Source organism: Schistocerca piceifrons, chromosome 5 (assembly GCF_021461385.2).
Source record: "Schistocerca piceifrons isolate TAMUIC-IGC-003096 chromosome 5, iqSchPice1.1, whole genome shotgun sequence".
Taxonomy (NCBI): Eukaryota; Metazoa; Arthropoda; class Insecta; order Orthoptera; family Acrididae; genus Schistocerca; species Schistocerca piceifrons.
In genome coordinates, this window is record NC_060142.1 from 493,096,192 (window position 1) to 493,114,020 (window position 17,829).

General features: G+C 40.7%; 1 protein-coding gene across 2 annotated transcripts in view; it reads right to left on the reverse strand.

The window, feature by feature from the left end:
* Positions 1–1,918: 1,918 nt before the first annotated feature.
* Positions 1,919–17,829, reverse strand: part of LOC124798419 (pachytene checkpoint protein 2 homolog) — a 30,055-nt gene continuing 14,144 nt past the window's right edge. Inside the window, exons 4-9 of one of the 2 annotated variants that reach the window (XM_047261819.1) lie at positions 3,680–3,907; positions 3,384–3,577; positions 3,145–3,298; positions 2,941–3,068; positions 2,529–2,754; positions 1,919–2,292 (exon numbers count right to left, since the gene is read on the reverse strand). In XM_047261819.1, the coding sequence (XP_047117775.1) occupies positions 2,556–2,754; positions 2,941–3,068; positions 3,145–3,298; positions 3,384–3,577; positions 3,680–3,907 (903 nt within the window). In that variant the 3' untranslated portion in view covers positions 1,919–2,292; positions 2,529–2,555. The remainder of the gene's footprint in view (positions 2,293–2,528; positions 2,755–2,940; positions 3,069–3,144; positions 3,299–3,383; positions 3,578–3,679; positions 3,908–17,829) is intronic. The other variant, XM_047261818.1, reaches the window with a different exon arrangement.

Below are 17,829 nucleotides of genomic sequence, written 5' to 3' on the forward strand. Positions count from 1 at the left end.
TTATACAATAAATCAGTCAAATATAAAGGCCGTAAATTCAACAAAATACCTAAGAATTACAATTATGAACAACTTAAATTTGAAGGAACACAAAGAAAATGTTGTGGGGGAGGGCTAACCAAAGACTGCATTTTATTGGCAGGACACTTAGAAAAATGGTTCAAATGGCTCTGAGCACTACGGGACTTATCATCTGAAAGTCATCAGTCCCCTAGAACTTAGAACTACTTAAACCTAACTAACCTAAGGACATCATACACACCCACGTCCGAGGCAGGATTCGAACCTGTGATCGCAGCAGTCACGCGGTTCTGGACTGAAGCGCCTAGAACTGCTCGGGCACCGCAGCCAGCGACACTTAGAAAATGTAACAGATCTACTAAGGAGTCTGCCAACACTACGCTTGGTCGTTGTCTTTTAGAATACTGCTCTGTGGTGTGGGTCCTAACCAGATAGGACTGACTGAGTACATCAAAAAAGTTCAAAGAAGGGCAGCATGTTTTGTATTATCGCGAAATATAGGAGAAAGTGTCACTGAAATGATACAGGATTTGGGATGGACATCATTAAAAGAAAGGCATTTTTCATTGCGATGGAATCTTCTCACAAAATTCCAATCACCAACTTTCTCCTCCAAATGCAAAAATATTTTGTTGAGACCGACTTACATACAGAGAAACGATCACCACAATAAAATAAGAGAATCCAGAGCTCGTACGGAAAGATACACGTGTTCGTTCTTTCCACGCACTATAGATTGGAATAATATAGAATTGTGAAGGTGGTTCGATGAACCCTCTGCCAGGCACTTGAATGTGATTTGCAGAGTATACATGTAGATGAAGATGTAGATGTAGATGTAAAACTCCTCTGACAATTGATGTGGCGAGTAACAGAACTGTTAACATGAAAGGCGCAAATACTGTAACTATAATCACAAGTGCACAGAAAAAAAAAAAGAACTATACTATTGTCCTTTCATGTTGTGCTGACAGTACTAAACTTAGTCCAATGATCATCTTCAAGTACAACACAATGCCAAAACCATCTGAAATACCACGGTGTTCGCGTACCCGACAAGAGTCGGATGGATGACGCTGGTATGAAATTATGGATTAACAGTGTGTGGAAGAGAAGAAAAAATGCTTTATTGAAAACAGAGCTTGCTGTTATTGTGGGAGGACTTACTTCAAAATTGCAACCTCTTGATGTCTCAATCTAGAGTGAGAGAAAACATTATTGTTAAATCTTTCAAGAAGTGCGGCATAAGTAACGCTCTTGATAGTAGTGAAGACCATCTTATGTACGAAGAGGACAATGATGATTTTTGACGAGGAGGAAGAGGAGGAGGAGGAGGAATAAAAACACAGAAATCCCATATTATTTATCAACCAATGTACGAGTCTAGTGTTTTATTCTACAATACACAGTGAATAAACATCTAATGTGCAGGAGTGAAGTTGAGTAAATGTGAGCACAATTACAAATTTTTGCTTTTGTCCATGATCTGTGCCAAATTTTATATAGCCTAGTGAGTTTTGTGTATTCTGGCAACTTACCCAATTTGGAAAGTTATTTTAGTCCCACACAATTCCATTCTAGCAAGTTTTATTGTACATAACCAGGGGAGAGCTCACTGTGTCTCCTGCACAGGTAGACAAGTTGGACGAAGTGCATATAACTTAAATAAGCACAGTTGGAGATAGGCAGCTAGCTAGCTAGATAGATACACAGTCAGAGACCAGAGAAGGGAAGGGAGATATGCATTAGTGTGAAGTTTGACAAAAATTTTGTGAAGAAGAAGCTCATCCCCATAGTTAAATGACATTTGCGTGTAACATGTAACTGAGAAATATTTAGATCCCACTGCGTGAAGAAGCAAAGTCAAAAATTATAGTAGCCTCAATTAAACAGTTAGCACAGTTCTCTAGAAATGTCAAAGACATTACATATTCACATTTCACAACTCAGTATTTCTCAGTAGCTCTCATTCAAGCAATTTACCAATTTCAAATGGAAGACATCAAAATTCTAAGTCTTATCTAATGGTCTCCAGTAAAATTTCTTCCCTTTTTTTAGAAAAAACGTTTGTCTCTTTAATTTACTTATACAACAGACTTCACTAGATGTACAATATTTAGATCTTACATGTAAAAATATTACACTTTGTCACAATTTAACACACACTTCACCATTTGTAGCTCATATGCGTATGCTGCAGACAGTAAAAATCTCATTTTACTGCAAGCTTATATTTCACATGTTATCTACAAAGAAATGGTGCACAAGTACCTGCAAGGAAACCAAGATAATTTATTAGTTATCCGTGGATAAATTATGAACAAGCAAAACACAATTTGTACAAATTCTTGAAACAATTTTTTTAAATTTATTTTCTCCTGCTTTTAATATATTTACAGTCTACCTCACAATCAAAATATTAGCATCAGTTGTTAGCACATTTGACAAATGTGCTTTATTGCAATAACGCAACAAAGAAAAGTAAAAAAGGTCTTGTTAGTGCTCACCCAAAAAAGGGAAACAGTGTGGTTTCATCATCCAACACAGTTGCAACCACTATTTTTATGTGGTACTCCTCCAAAGGAAAATTTTTGGTCCTGTAACTGTTTCAATACAGTTTTTTCCATTGCTTCAAGGAATTCTTCCAATGACGTTGTTTGTTTCTGAATATAGTACGAATGTGCTAAAAATGGAATTTTTCTGAGTGACCTTCCACTTAGACCTTCACTTTTCCTGGAGAAATGAATAAGCCAAAATGTCAATTATTCACAATTTACTGGAGTGCACATAAGATAGTTGAATTACAAAGAGACATGCCAGTTTCTAATATGAAATAATTTGTTTGTAATAGAATTTTACAGAGGTGTTTTTCATAGGATGTACTATTAACAAAATTCAGTTACGCTTTAATTTTCAAACCTGGCTATGTTAAGCAGGAACAAACTGTTTTTAGTGAGATTATTTTTTGTGCCTTCTGTAGATTCTGATGAGGACAACTGAAGCAACTTCAGGTTCATAAGGCTGTCATTGGATGTAATGATGCCAGTCTAAAACAAGAAGGCAATTAAAAAAAAGAACATGAATTTATGTAAAAAGCAGACAGATATACTTCAAATAAATTACCCTTTGAAGTTCTTCAATACAAGATAAAAATATTTTATATATTGCAAATGGTGAAGGCGGCCCAATGTACTGTTTTATGTCAGCACGGTCCACAAATGCTGTGTCTATTGCCCCAGTCACATTGGATGTTGCTAAAACTAATACATTGCGATACCTGTTGTGATTAAAAAAAGAGTACATGAAAAGGAATGTTAAGGAAGACCCATAAACATACACCTGATATCAATGAGTCAATTTACCTTTGTATCTGATCAATCTGTGTCAGAACGGCATTGACTACTCGAATAGAGTCAGAAGGCTCAGTACCTGCAAGAGCAGATTTCCTAGCATGTGTTAAGCTTTCCACCTCATCAATCAACACACAAACAAGGGCATTAGGATTTTCAATATATTCTTGAATCTTGGAGAACATCTTGGTCACCAGTTTACCACTCTGTAAAGGATCGCTAAATGTACAATATTGAACAGTTTCTTCTTTTTCTTAGTAAGCTAATAAAAACCAACAAATGTCCATGAATATACATAAAATCAATACCTCTGAAAACCACTTAGAAAATAAGCTGTGGCTGTTGATTTCAATAAATTCTCCATGTGTATATCGATGCCCCAGTCGAATGGCCAACTTTTGTGCAAGAGCTTTACACAATGAAGTTTTTCCTGTCCCAGGAGGGCCATGTAGTAAAACTACACGATTCCATTTAATTATGTTCATATCTACTCCACTGTCAGAGAACAGTAAAGTTGTTTCCACAAAATTCAGTAACTGTAACACAAAAATGGAAAACAACAACGCATAAATAATTTAACACTTTTCATAACAAGTTGATTTCCAATAAATGGATAACACGATTTACAGCTTCCTGGACATTATGGAATGTTTCCAGTTCCATAGTACACTTCAAGTACAGAAAATCATAAAAGTATTTTCTCCCTTCTTGCATGAAAATGAAGAGTGGAAAAGAAAAGAAAGGTCAGCTGCTCTAGGTGGATAAAAATACTGACTTTCCATTAAGCTGCATTTAGTGACGCAAAATAAGTACATGCAATTATATAATTCATCACAAAGCATCTTTGCTAGGATAAAAGAAGACCTGCACCCAAGCAAAGGCATGTGGACACGGACATGCAAAGCATATTAAGGTACAAAAAGGATTTTCATTTGGTTTACCTAAAACTGAGATTATGTGATTATTCCACTTCACAGTTCTGCAGGTTGCTACTCACAGGTGTTTGCATGACTTGATCATTCTAGCTGCTGTTTTATAGAATGTGAAGTTAAACTGGAATTTTACTCATTAAAAGCATGACAGTGATCCACACTGTGATTTGGCACAATGATCATTTGACACCAACAACATAGCTATAACTGCACCGAAGACTTTCGGTATCACTAGTTCAAATGTTCAAAGGTTATTAAGATACAGTAACATTGCCACATGTTCAAAAACTATTAATGAACAAACAAATACTTTCACACTCTCCTGCAATGTTTTCTCTCATGAAGCTGACACAATGCCAACAAGTTTCATCATCAAACGCGACTTCAAAAATTTTAACCCTTTTGTAAGAACATCAGATGTCTGTATCCTGGTTGGTGTTTAACACATTCTAATCTCGTTATCCTCAACTAGTCAATGAATACAATGATGATGAGGGATGACATAATCAACTGTAAGATTTCAGGAAACCAATGTTTAATAACTCATAGAAACTAAAACTGTCTTTGATCACAGATTTCTGTATTTAACTAAACTGACCGCATTAAAAAAAGAAACAGGCAATCAAAAACTGCTTTAGTTTCTATGAATATAATGATACTGTATGTCTGTGTGTTTAGATTTCTCACAAAATCTTGATTAGTTAATAAACTTGGGCACTTCACGTAATTTCAGTTAGGCACTAACGTTTAAACTATTGTAACTTCTTTCAAAAGCTAAGTGATCTGGAAGTAAAGCCTGTAGTCACATACTCAACTTCCATTGAAGAGAGAGCAACACATTAATCTGCCTTAATTTTCCACCTAAGCTGACCACCTAGACTTGAGAATAACGCCACGTGTTGACTATCTCATGTACTTGTCTTCAGTACAATTAGTGTCACTTGAAATTTCGATATTTGTATCTACTCTACCATCAGACTTATCTTCATCTGCAATTGTTAATATAACACATCTAAGTATTCATTTCAGCAATACATTCTGCATCAGTATCACTGAATACTGGAGTCTCTAAGCAACATTAACAACATGTAAGAAAACTCTCAATACAGTTCAGCAATAAATGGAATGCGGTGATTCACCAACTATCCACCCTGGTTCAAGCTAACAATTTTGCGTCCTTCATGTTATATTTCTATAAAATTCACTTCATCTATGCAAAATGATGTATCTGAATAAATTTGTCAAACTTCTTCATTATAATCTCATGTAGTAATAATCAAAATCAACAGCAGCAGCATCTACAGTAACCTGAAAACAATTAGCCAACTGTCAAATAAATTTACTATGTGAATCAGCACAGCCCATAAGAAGTCATCAATATGAAAAAGCAGTACTATGTTTACACTGTAAAACAAACAGAAACAGATCAGCACAGCTCTCCAACTAATTAAATTCACTGAGAAATTCAACGAAACATTTGTAACATCAGTTTGAAGCTTGCTTCAAACCATATTTTTTTCAGCAAGTTACATACATGTCCTGCACCATTAGAAAGCCCAATGGCCGATGGATGTACATTTCCTCCAAAATACTGGTGACAAATGCAGTATTTACATAAAACTGTTTCACACACCAATCATGCCGAATTGCAACATCCAAAAGAGCTCTCACCATCTCTCAGATCTTGCTACAGGACTATATACGTTTCAAAATGAACTATTCAAGATTATTGTTTACACCCTCCTGACACCAATCAAGCCTTGACAACCTACATCCATACTCTGCAAACCACTGAAGTGAATAGCATAAGGCGGTTCCCATTGCGCCAATTATTAGGACAGGAAGAATGATTGCTTAAATGTCTCTGTACACATTGTAAGTAGTTTAATCCTGTCTCAAGGTTCCTACACAAGTTATACAGAGGTGGTTGTATACCTTTCCAGATTCCTCAAATTTGGTTCTTGGTACTTTAAAAGTATGTTTTCACCAGTTAATCTGTGTCAATCTTCAAGTTCCTGCCAGTTCAGTTCAGTTTTCCCGAAATCTCTGTGGTGCTCTCCTACTGATCAAACACATTTGTGACTATTCAAGCTGCCATACTTGCTATACTCTTTGTTAGTCCTAATTGGTGTCAGTCACGCCTTGCAGTACTCCAGAATGATTCACATAAGTGTTTTTGTAAGCTATCTCCTTTGTAGACGGATTTTTTTCCCCCTACTATCTACCAATGAATCTGACACCTGCTTTACCTATAAAATGAGACTATATGAATATTCCATTTCATATCCTTACACATTGTCACACAAAGGTATTTGTATGAGTTAACTGACTGTGACTCATTGATACTGTTATTGCAAGACACTACTGTTTCTCGTTTTGTGAAGAGACAATTTTACATTTCTAAAAATTTACAGCATGTTGCCAATCATTGCTGCATTCTGAAATCTTATCAACTTGTGGCAATGTGTGAGCAGCTTTTTTTCAGGCAATACCTAATTATAATTAACTGCATCATCTGGGAAACTTCTGATGTTACTATTAATACTGTCTGTGAGATTATTAATATTCAACAAGAACAGCAAGGGTCCCAACACATTTCTCTGGAGCACACCAGAAGTTAAGATGGTTGGTTGGTATAAAAGGGGGAGAAAGGAACCAAGCTGTGAGGTTGTCGGTCCCTTGTTCGCAGTAGAACAATTACCCAAGAAAAAGAAGAAAACAAAGAAGAAGTATGCCACAGTAACAGGAGAAAGGAAGAACCAGAAGAACGCCAGAAGGACAACAAACATTACAATGGACAAAACAGGACAAGAAAGACGCAAGAAACAAGGAGAAGAGATTAATAACAAAAAAGCAGATTACCATGGCTGGCTGACTATGAGAATAAAAAAGGAGAAGCCAGCCACTCTGCACCACATTAAAATCTCCACCCTAAAAGTCCACAGAGGGACAAATGACATACACTAAAACTCAGATCAAATGATAAAACCCACCCTAACGAATAAAACGCAAAACTAAAGCTGCTGTTAAGGCATTGTCGCCCAACACTGATGGTAGGGTCCTGAGAAAGTTAGAAGTCCACTGCAAAGCAGCTAAAAGTGGGCAGCCCAGCAAGAGGTGGATGACTGTCATTTGGGAACCACAGCGACACTGAGCTGGGTCCCTGCAACAGAGGAGCTAACAATGTGTGAGCCACGCACCGTCAATGCGGAGCCAACAAAAGACAACTGAATTCCTGCGAGAAGATCACAGGGAAGACTTCCACACATTCGCAGTCTCCTTAATGACATGCAGTTTGTTGTGCATACTGTTATGCCACTCCGTCTCCCAAAGCGGTTTCAATGTAGCCTGTTTGGTCAGCGTGTCGGCAAGTTTGTTGCATGGGATTCTGACATGTCTTGGGGTCCACATACACACCACTGAACAACGGGACCATTCCACGGCATAGCCGGACTCCTGGATGGATGCTACCAAAGGATGGAGAGGGTAGCACTGGTCGATAGCTTGTAGGCTGCTCAAGGAGTCAGTACACTGGAGAAATGACTCGCCAGGGCATGAGCGGTTGTGCTCAAGAGCACGAGATATGGCCACCAACTCTGCAGCGAAAACACTGCAGCCATCTGGCATGGAGTGCTGTTCAATATGTCCTCCATGAACACACGCAAAGCATATGCGACCATCAGCCATTGAGCCGTTGGTGTAAACAACTTCAGAACACGGGAACATGTCAAGAATTGAGAGGAAGTGACAGCGGAGTTAACGGAGTCCTTAGGGCAATGCAAAAGGTCCAGACGAAGCTTCTGCCAAAGTGTACACCATGGAGGTGTACGGGAATGGACCTCAAGTAGAGATGGTAAAGGGACGGACTCCAGTTTGGACAGAAGGCGTTGCACGCGAACCGCAATCATGAGCCCTGACCTGGGCCACTGATGCAGAGATGAACTGTCACAGGTGAGAAAAGGAGACGGTAATTCAGATGCTCAGGAGAACTACAAACGTGTGCAACATAACTGGCAAGCAGTTGTGCACATTGGACCCTCAGTGGAAGGAATCCGGCCTCCACCAGGACACTGGTCACCGGACTCTTTCCAAAAGCTCCCGTCGCTTGGCGAATGCCACAGTGGTGCACTGGTTGAGTAAATGCACCGCTGAGGGTTCTGCCAAACTGTAAACCAGACTCCAATAGTCAAGGCGAGATTGAACAAGGGCTCTGTAGAGCTGCAGCAGCGTAGAGCGATCTTTACCTCAGTTAGTGGTGCTCAGGCAGTGGAGGGCATTGAGGTGCTGCCAGCACTTCCGCTTAAGCTGATGAAGGTAGGTAGCCAAGTCAATCGGGCATCAAAAACTAGTCCTAAGAATCGATATGTCTCCACTACAGTGAGTGGATCGTCATTAAGATAATGTCTGGCTCTGGATGAACGATGCGACACTGACAGAAATGCATGAAACACAACTTCGTGGCTGGAAATTGAAAGCCTGGACTAGAGCCCATGACTGCACCTTGTGAATGGTTCCCTGTGGGCACCGCTCAGCAACACCAGTACTGGAGGAGCAATACGAAATGCACATGTCATCTGCATACAGAGAAGGGGAGACCAACAGTCCTACAGCTGCTGCTAGGCCGTTAATGGCCACTAAAAATAGAGATACACTCAATACAGAACTCAGGCCCCAGAGACCCCACTCATACAATGTGGCATGGATATGATGGTGCCAGGTCGTGTCATATGCTTTAGGAAAGTCAAGAAAGATGGCAACTTGGTGTTGGCATCTGGAAAAGGCTGTTCAGATGGCAGAATCGAGGGGACAAGATTATCAGTGGTAGAGCGACCCTGGCAGAAGCCGCCCTCACATGGAGCCAGTAGAACACGTGACTCCAGGACCCATTTCAACTGCCGACACACCATACATTCCAGCATCTTACAGAGAATGTTGGTGAGGCTGATGAGCCGATAGCTACCCACATCAAGCGGATATTTACCAGGTTTTAGCACCGGAATGATGGTGCTCTCCTGCCATTGTGGTGGAAAGATGCCATCGCACCAGATCGGATGAATATGACGAGGAGATATCGATTGTAGGCAGAAGAGAGATGTTTAATCATCTGTGTGTGGATCTGATCCATCCCAGGAGCTGTGTCGGGGCAATGTGCAAGGGCACTGAGGAGCTTCCACACTGTAAATGGGGTTTTATAGGGTTCACTGTGGCGTGTAGTGAACGAAAGGACTTTCCTTTCCATCTGAAGTTTGAGGATACGAAACTCTGACGCAGAGGCTCGAGCATAGTGCTCAGCAAAGTGCTTGCTAATCATGTCCGCATCGGTAGAGAGCATGCTATTGATGTTGACGCCAGGGTCACCTGTCGATGTCTGGTACCCAAAAAGATGCCTGATCTTCATCCAGACTTGGGAGGGTGACGCATGGCACCCAATGGTCAACATGTACCTCTCCCAACACTCCTGTTTCCGTCATTTTATAAGCAGGTGAATGACGGCATGGAGCGCTTAAAGGCTATTAGGTGCCCTAGGGAAGGGTGCCGTTTATGCCGCCGTAGAGCTCTCCGACACTCCTTCAGTGCCTCAGTGACTTCCGGCGACCACCAAGGGACTATCTTTCGCTGGAGGCACCCTAGAGTACGAGGAATCCCGTTTTCCACATCAGAAGCGATCATTGTAGTGACCTGCTCAATCACAACATCGATGGCACCGTGTGAGGGAGATTCAACAGTGACAGAAGGGGTGAAGGCTTTCCAACCTGCCTTGTTTAAAACCCATCTGGGTAGGTGAACGAGGGCATGACACCAGGGGAGTGACAGGAAGATGGGGAAGTGGTCACTACCACACAGGTCGTCACGTGCTCTCCAGTGGATAGATGGGAGAAGTCCTAGGCTGCAAATTGATAAATCAAAGGCCAAGTAACATGAGTCACACTGAAATGTATTTAAAAGGAAGAGGTCGAGTTGAGACAGTAAATTTTCGACATCTCTGCCACGGTCAGTAAGCATGGTGCTACCCCACAAGGGGTTACGAGTGTTAAAATCTCCCGAAAGTAGAAAAAGGTTTAGGGAGTTGATCAGTCAGTGCAGCCAATATGTTCAGGGGTACCGCACCATCTGGAGGGAGATATACATTGCAGACAGTTATTTCCTGTATCATCCGTATCCAGACATCCACAGCTTCAAGAGGAGTCTGAAGGGCCACAGGTTCACTACATACTGAGTTCACGATATAAACGCAAACTCCACCTGACACTTTATTATATTCGCTATGGTTCTTGTAATATCCCCTGTAGCCGCGAAGGACAGGGGTTGGCATTGCCGGGAACCAGGTTTCCTGGAGGGCAATGCAGAAAGCAGGTGTAAAGTTTAACAGTTGCCATAGTTCAGCCAGGTGGTGGAAAAAACCTCCGCAATTCCACTGGAGGATAAAGTGATTGTGACACTGGGAAGGCATGAAACACTCAATGAGGCCTCAGGGTCACCTGCTGCCACCAACTAATTTCCTGAATAGGCTATGTCCATTGTGTCTGAGAGTCGGGCGAGATCTAGGTCCTCAGTGGATCCCAGAATCTTCACCTCATCCTCAGACAGAACTCACAGAACTGAAGGGGTTACACCTGTTCTCATAGCAGCAGCATAGGAGGTCATAGCCACTGGATGTAGGTGCCCAAATTTCCTCTTAGCCTCAGTCTAGGTCTTCATTCCATAATTTTCCTTTCTTGCTATAAAATCCTGCAGTCTGGTGAGAAAGGGGAATGATGCTCTCCACAACTGACATGGATGGGAGGTGGGGCACATGGAATATTGGGATGGGATGGACGTCCACAATCTGGAGGTACAGCAGGAAGACATGTGGCCGAACTTCCAGCACTCAAAGCACCGCATTGGGGGAGGGATATATGGCTTGACATCACAGTGGCAGACCATCACCTTGACCTTCTCGGGTAATGTGTCACCCTCTAAGACCAAGATGAGGGCACTGGTGGCAACCTTATTATTCCTCGGACCCCAATGGACGCGTCGGACGAAATGAACTCCTCGTCACAATAAGTTGGCGCGCAGCTTGTTGGCAGACTGCAAAAGAAGGTCCCTGTGGAATATAATACCCTGGACCATATTTAAGCTCTTATGAGAGATGATGGTAATGGAAACATCCCCCAATTGTCACAAGCGAGTAATGCCCATGACTGGACAGAGGATGCCGTTTTTATCAAGACTGACCCTGACCACATTTTGGACAAGCCCTCCACCTCCCCAAACTTGTCTTCTAAATGCTCTACAAAAAACTGAGACTTCGAGACAAAGGAGACCCGATCAGCTCCCAAACATATGAGGTACTGGGGTGAATAAGGTTCGCTGCCTTACTTAGCCTGGCATTACTCCCATGGTGTGGCCAGGGAGGGGAACAATTTAGGATCATACTTCCTTGCATTGTACTGAGACTTGGAACGCTTAGAGAGTGCTGGCATTTGCTCACCAGCAGGTGATGACATGGTATGCGTCATCTACCCTGATGGCACCCATTCTGACCAGTGGCACTCCCCACGGGCGAAACCCAGCCACAGCAAAGGCCACCTGGCAGTATGGCCATTGCAGGGAGTCCCGATGCCCCAGGATGACTGGTATCTATTCCTTGGCATACATGGGGAGTTAACGGCACAGGCATCAGCAGAACGATCCCTGCATAGTCAGTGGGCTACAATCAACAAGGTACATGACGGCCCCACCACAACGGACTGGCTACTGTGCTGGATATGAGGTGCAAAGAATTCCACGGTCATGGTCGGCGCAGAAAACGACACTGCATAGTGGGTGCAGGAAAACACACCCAGGAAGGTGTCCTCGCCCAAGGAAGATGAGTGGGACTGCAATGCCACGACAAAAAAGTGGGCTAAGGATCTCAATTGACGATGTACACGATGCCCCATGTAAGGCACACTTCCCCAATTGGCTCCATCTTCGGGAAAATTTTGAAAAATGGAGGTCAAACCCTCACATCACATAAAGGTCAAAAGGTGTGAGACTCCTTTTAGTCACCTCTTACAACAGGCAGGAATACCTCGGGTCTATTCTAAGCCCCGGGCCCGCAGGGGGGAGAACTTAAGAAGTTACTTCTGCAGCTGTAAATTCCACTCCATACAACATGCTAGTTTCTCTGGACCAAGAAATCCTCTAGTCACAAATTTCACATGATACCCCATACTATAATGCTTTCAATACAAAGCACAGGTACTGTGGTGTTTCATACCACTACAGAGTGGGTGATGTGAAACATTTGCACATGTTTATTATCAAATGACACACACACACACACACACACACACACACACACACAGGCTGTCAATGACAGGGAGTGATCTCCGGCCACTGTATCATGCTGATTGGCACACAATAGCCAATTTGGAGAAATGTGTCACAAATTGCAGAAGTGTGATCCACATTCTGAACAGCTCTTTACTTGCTACTTTGCCACACAACTTGTGTTGTTGAATTTGGTTATAATTTCTGGCATCTTGTTGCACCATTAATTTTTATTTCATGAGCTGCCCAGACGAGCAGAGTTTGTCATTTTTTTCTCCAAACAGGTATCTCCCCAGAGTGTTATATTCATTTAGTAGTTCGAGTTTTAGAGAACCTTTCTGTTCACTTCACTGTGATTTATATTAATCATTAGAAAAAATAAGTAACTGTTGTCTTAGATCTCAATGTCCCTCACTGTTATATTTTTTGATGGCTAGACAACCCACTACTAATTAATATAACCTCTTGTACACTTAATTTGTTGTTCTCAGTGCGACCGTGTTTTTGTTGAGTGCAGTGGCAAAACTCAGTGATCAATTATATTAAGAATTCAGAGAAAATGATGAGCATTGCACTCACTCATCTTGCATTATCAAAGATTTGGTTCATAATGAGCATCGCACTTGTGCTCCTCGAGTCAGATCTTGGATGCATCCAGATGCAGCTATCAAAGTTTGCATAAAATTGCACTGTTGTTGAAATCGTTTACAACCAGAAACCGAAACATCAAATGTAATGCCAGGCATGATGGAAAGAAGGCAGTTGCACCAGCCAAATAAGCCCATACAAGGGAGATCTACGAAAGCCCCAATATTATGCCAAACATCAAACCAGAAATTCTAAAAGCCCAAGGGCAGATGAAATTTTTGCAGGCAACTGGGCTGCCAGAACAACTGTGGAGAACAATACACTGGAAGGCAGCTGAATGGCTGTCACATTTCCTCAATAACATCACTGAAGAGAAGAAGACAGCAGCCAAATGGACATACAGCATTAATGGCCCAATTTGGAAACAAAAGGAGAAAACAGCTGAATGCTCAAACTATATTCTTGTACACCCACTAGACAATGATTTTCTTAGAGGTCATAATAGACAGTGGAGTACACATGGTTCTCACTGTTACCACCCATCAGTGTGGTTTTGTGAAAATCTGTGGAATCATCAATATTATCCATTCAGATCACTTGCTTATTGAGAATCAATGTTAGAAGTCTCCACCTAAAAAGGCTTTTTACCTAATTCCATATGCTCTCATGTAGTTTTTCCTCTGAGATGGTCTCTTCATTATAATACTGAACACAGTCACCAGAGATATTCAGAAACTAGCATCTTTGACACTGCTGTGTGCTAACAATATTGTTCCGACTGCTGAAGTCAGTAACAAACTTCAGTGGTAAGTACAAGTATGGAAGAACTGCCTTGAACAGTATGGAGCACACCTCAGTATAATGAACGGTGAACACCTGTTGACGAATGCAAATAATACTGACATCATCAAGATCAACAGCAAACATATCTGCTGAAGATGGCTCTCTGCTTGATCTTCAACTAACATAGCTCAAAAAATCACAGCCAGCAGCTCACTCATTCCTGAAACCACAAATCACATTAGCAATATGTGAGTTAAATTGTGGGCAATGATTGTTGCACTTTGTCCTAAGATTATCTCATACTGACTCAAGTTGAAAATATACTGATCTTCAATCCACCCAACTGACCTTTACGGAGCAGAATGTTGGACTTCAACAAAAGCAGCACGGCAACGACTTGCTGTAACAGAAATCAAAATGCTTCAGAATATACCTTGTCTGACACATCATGATTATGTAACCAGTAATAAAATTCAGAAGTGGTAAGGAGTGAAACTTATCACCGAGAACACGGTTGAAAAGCTGTGTATGGTGGTATGGACACATAATTTGAGAAGACCAACAAACAATCGCAAAATATGCGTTTTCACTGAAAGTCAATGGTGAGCAACTTATTGGTATACTGAGGCAATGTTGACTATTCACCCACCATGTAAACTTCAAGACAGTGGGTCTTCACTCTCATCAAGCACAAGTTTGTGCGCACTAAAGACACAGAGCCAAAAGGTAGAAGGCTGTGCGGAGAAAGTGTAACAGTATCTTTTCAACTGGGCAGCTCATGAAATCAATGTTAATGACACAACAAGACACCACAAATAATAACCAAATTATGCTACACAAGTTGCATTGCAAAACAGGCAAGTAAGCAGCTATATTGTTGGACAAACACTGAAGGAACAATTTCAATCTGAGCATGTATATACAAAAAACTTGCCTCAAATTGCAGATACATGTTCACTGCCCTGGTATGCTGTGAAACCCCCAAATCACAGAACTGTATCGTGCCTCTAGATAAACCAAAACATAATAGCACAGCCTTTTAATAAATTGGAGTATTGACCAATATTTTTTTTCTGGCAGCTATGGAAATGTTGCACCTGTATAAAGTGAATGCAGATGGCTAAAGAAGTCATCTGGGCTGACTTGAAACAATTGCATCTTTCAGCTGCTGCCAAACACACGTAACCACATAGCACTCCACTTCATCTTTAGCCTGTGCTGTTTTATTTTACGACCCTCAAATGATGTACTACAGTGGTGCGGCACAAGGTTTTCATTTTACTAAAAGTAGTCAAGTCTGTCAAATTTCTTCTCTCCTCTGAACAATTCGGGACCTCTTCATTATTTATCCAACTTACCCATTTACTCTTCAGCTTTCTTCTGCAGCATCACAGTTTGAAAGCTTCATTTCTCTTCTTGTTTGCAGTGTCAATGCGTAAGTTCCACTTCCGTTCAGCACCATGCTCCGAACCAACACTTAAATCTGTAAGTTATTTGCCATTAAAATATTTCTCTTTTCCACAAACATTTTTCTTACTATTGCCAGTCAACACTTAATAGTCTCTTTACTTCTGGCATTATCAGGTACTTTGTTGCTCAAATTGGAAAACTTATCTACGGTACTACTTCCAGCTCATTTCCTAAACCACTTCATTCAGTATGGCCTGAGTTAATTTGACTACATTCCACTAACTCACTCTTTTTTACTTTTACATTTACCTTATACTCTCTTTTCCACTCTGTTCAACTGATCTTTCATGTCCTTTGCCTTCTCTGACAGAATTAAAAAGCCAATGGCAAAAATTAAACTTCTGTCTCTTCCCCCTGAATTTTAATACCCTTCCAAAATTTCTCCTTAGTTTACTCTACACTTGCTCAACATATAGAATGAATAACACCAGTGATAGGGTGATTGTTTAAATGCCTCCATGCGCACTGGAATTAATGTAATGTGGTTCTCATGATATGTACAGGTGCGATAAGCAGGGGGCTATAGTATATTTCTAGAGACTATATTTAAAACCATTTTTTTGATCTTTTATAAGTATGCTTTCACAGAGTAGTGTAAGTTTATCTTCACAAGTCAATCATTTCAGTTTCTTCAACACCTCTATGTCACTCTCCCATGGATCAAACAAACTTGTGACTAATTTTGACACCTCTATATTCAAGACTGATATGCAATACCAGACTGGTGATCAACTGTTTACTTGTTTAAGCAACTGGCTAAATGACACCAGAACTTTAGTGATGAGCCTTACATGTTATGAGATAACTATATTTACTATATGTACATCAGATAAGGATTCTGAATAAAGCACATGTGCACGGAATTATAAGTTTTGCATGACAATTCATTGCAGTATCTACTTCCCTTGCACATTTGTTTCCTTTATTTTGGACACACATTCAAGATTACCTTTGTTAACATGCAAACGCAAAACTCAGTGGACAGAGTATGCTGGATAGCTTCATACAATTTACTGTAGCACTAGGTTCAGTACCACAGCTTATGAAAGACGTACCAATGGAATATTGTTCGTTATGACAGTTCTACAGCAATGACTGTAGCTCTTCAAATTCTAGGTTTCAGTGGAGGTTGTGCAAGTCACTTACTCCTCCCTAAGTGTGCCTGGACAAGCTCTTCCAATTCCGGGTTGACAATGGAGATTGTGCAAGAGATTTCAGCCTCCTTGAGTCTGCATGGATAACATAATTACTTCGAACATTGTGTTTGCCAGTGGAGAAACTGAAGATGAAGTACTGTGGTCCCTGAGACTGTACCAGCCATGTGCTCTTGCTACCATGCTGGTGCAACTGTGATAAGTGTGTGTGCAAAAAACAGTGATGCGTGTGACATTTTGCAATGATAATTTTCTGCCACTGCAAGATGTTGTCCTCACAGGTTTTCTCAAAAATACTGACCAGACAATTCTAAGCATTTTATGTTCCATATGGTGTGTGTATCCCACACACTTGAGCAATAGTCTAGGACAGATTACACAAGTGATTTGTAAGCGTAGAAGTGAAATGCTTTTTGGAAATCAAGAATTACTGCATCTACATGCAGAATGTCATATGAGAAAAGTGCAAGTTGGATAAAGATATATCTAGTTCTGGATCTACTGGTCAGTAGAGCACACACATCTGAAGTATTCAGGGTATCTATAGGTGAAAATCTGGGGGGAAATAAACATAATATGCAGTCTCTAAAACAAATAGAGCAAATCTTTTCATTTTACATCATTACAAATAAGTTATTTGAAGAAATACAGCAGCCAGTCACCTTTATATGCTGTATTTATGCTAAGACATGTTTCAGGTTTTCAACTTGAATGAGCATTATAAAGTTCTATCTTCATCATAATTGTATTTGTGTAGACAGTATTTTTGTATGCGACAACTTGTCTTTTATTTGTTATCTTTTAACTATTTGTTTTGGATCTGTGCATGTATCATGGACGTTTATGTACACTCAGGTCCTGATGCGACATAGCATTCGCTATGCAACAGACTTACACTTCTGTATGGTGCACCAGTACACCAGTGTATATAGAAGTATATACAAATTCAACACTTGTGATTTAATTCAGCCAGATTCCATTACTGTTTCTTTGCTTCTGTTGATATTCACTTTATACTGCTGATCAATACACTATACACTCAATTCAACTTATTTTCAAAGTACTTTGCCATGTCTGCCATTACACTGCCATTGGTAACTCAAATTTTTATTTTTTCTCACTCAACTCAAATTCCTTTTCCTGATTTCTTCTCAGTTACCTTTACACTATACAGAGATTGAGTAATATTGGGGACAGGTTACAATGCTGTCTCACTTCTTTCTTAGTCACTGC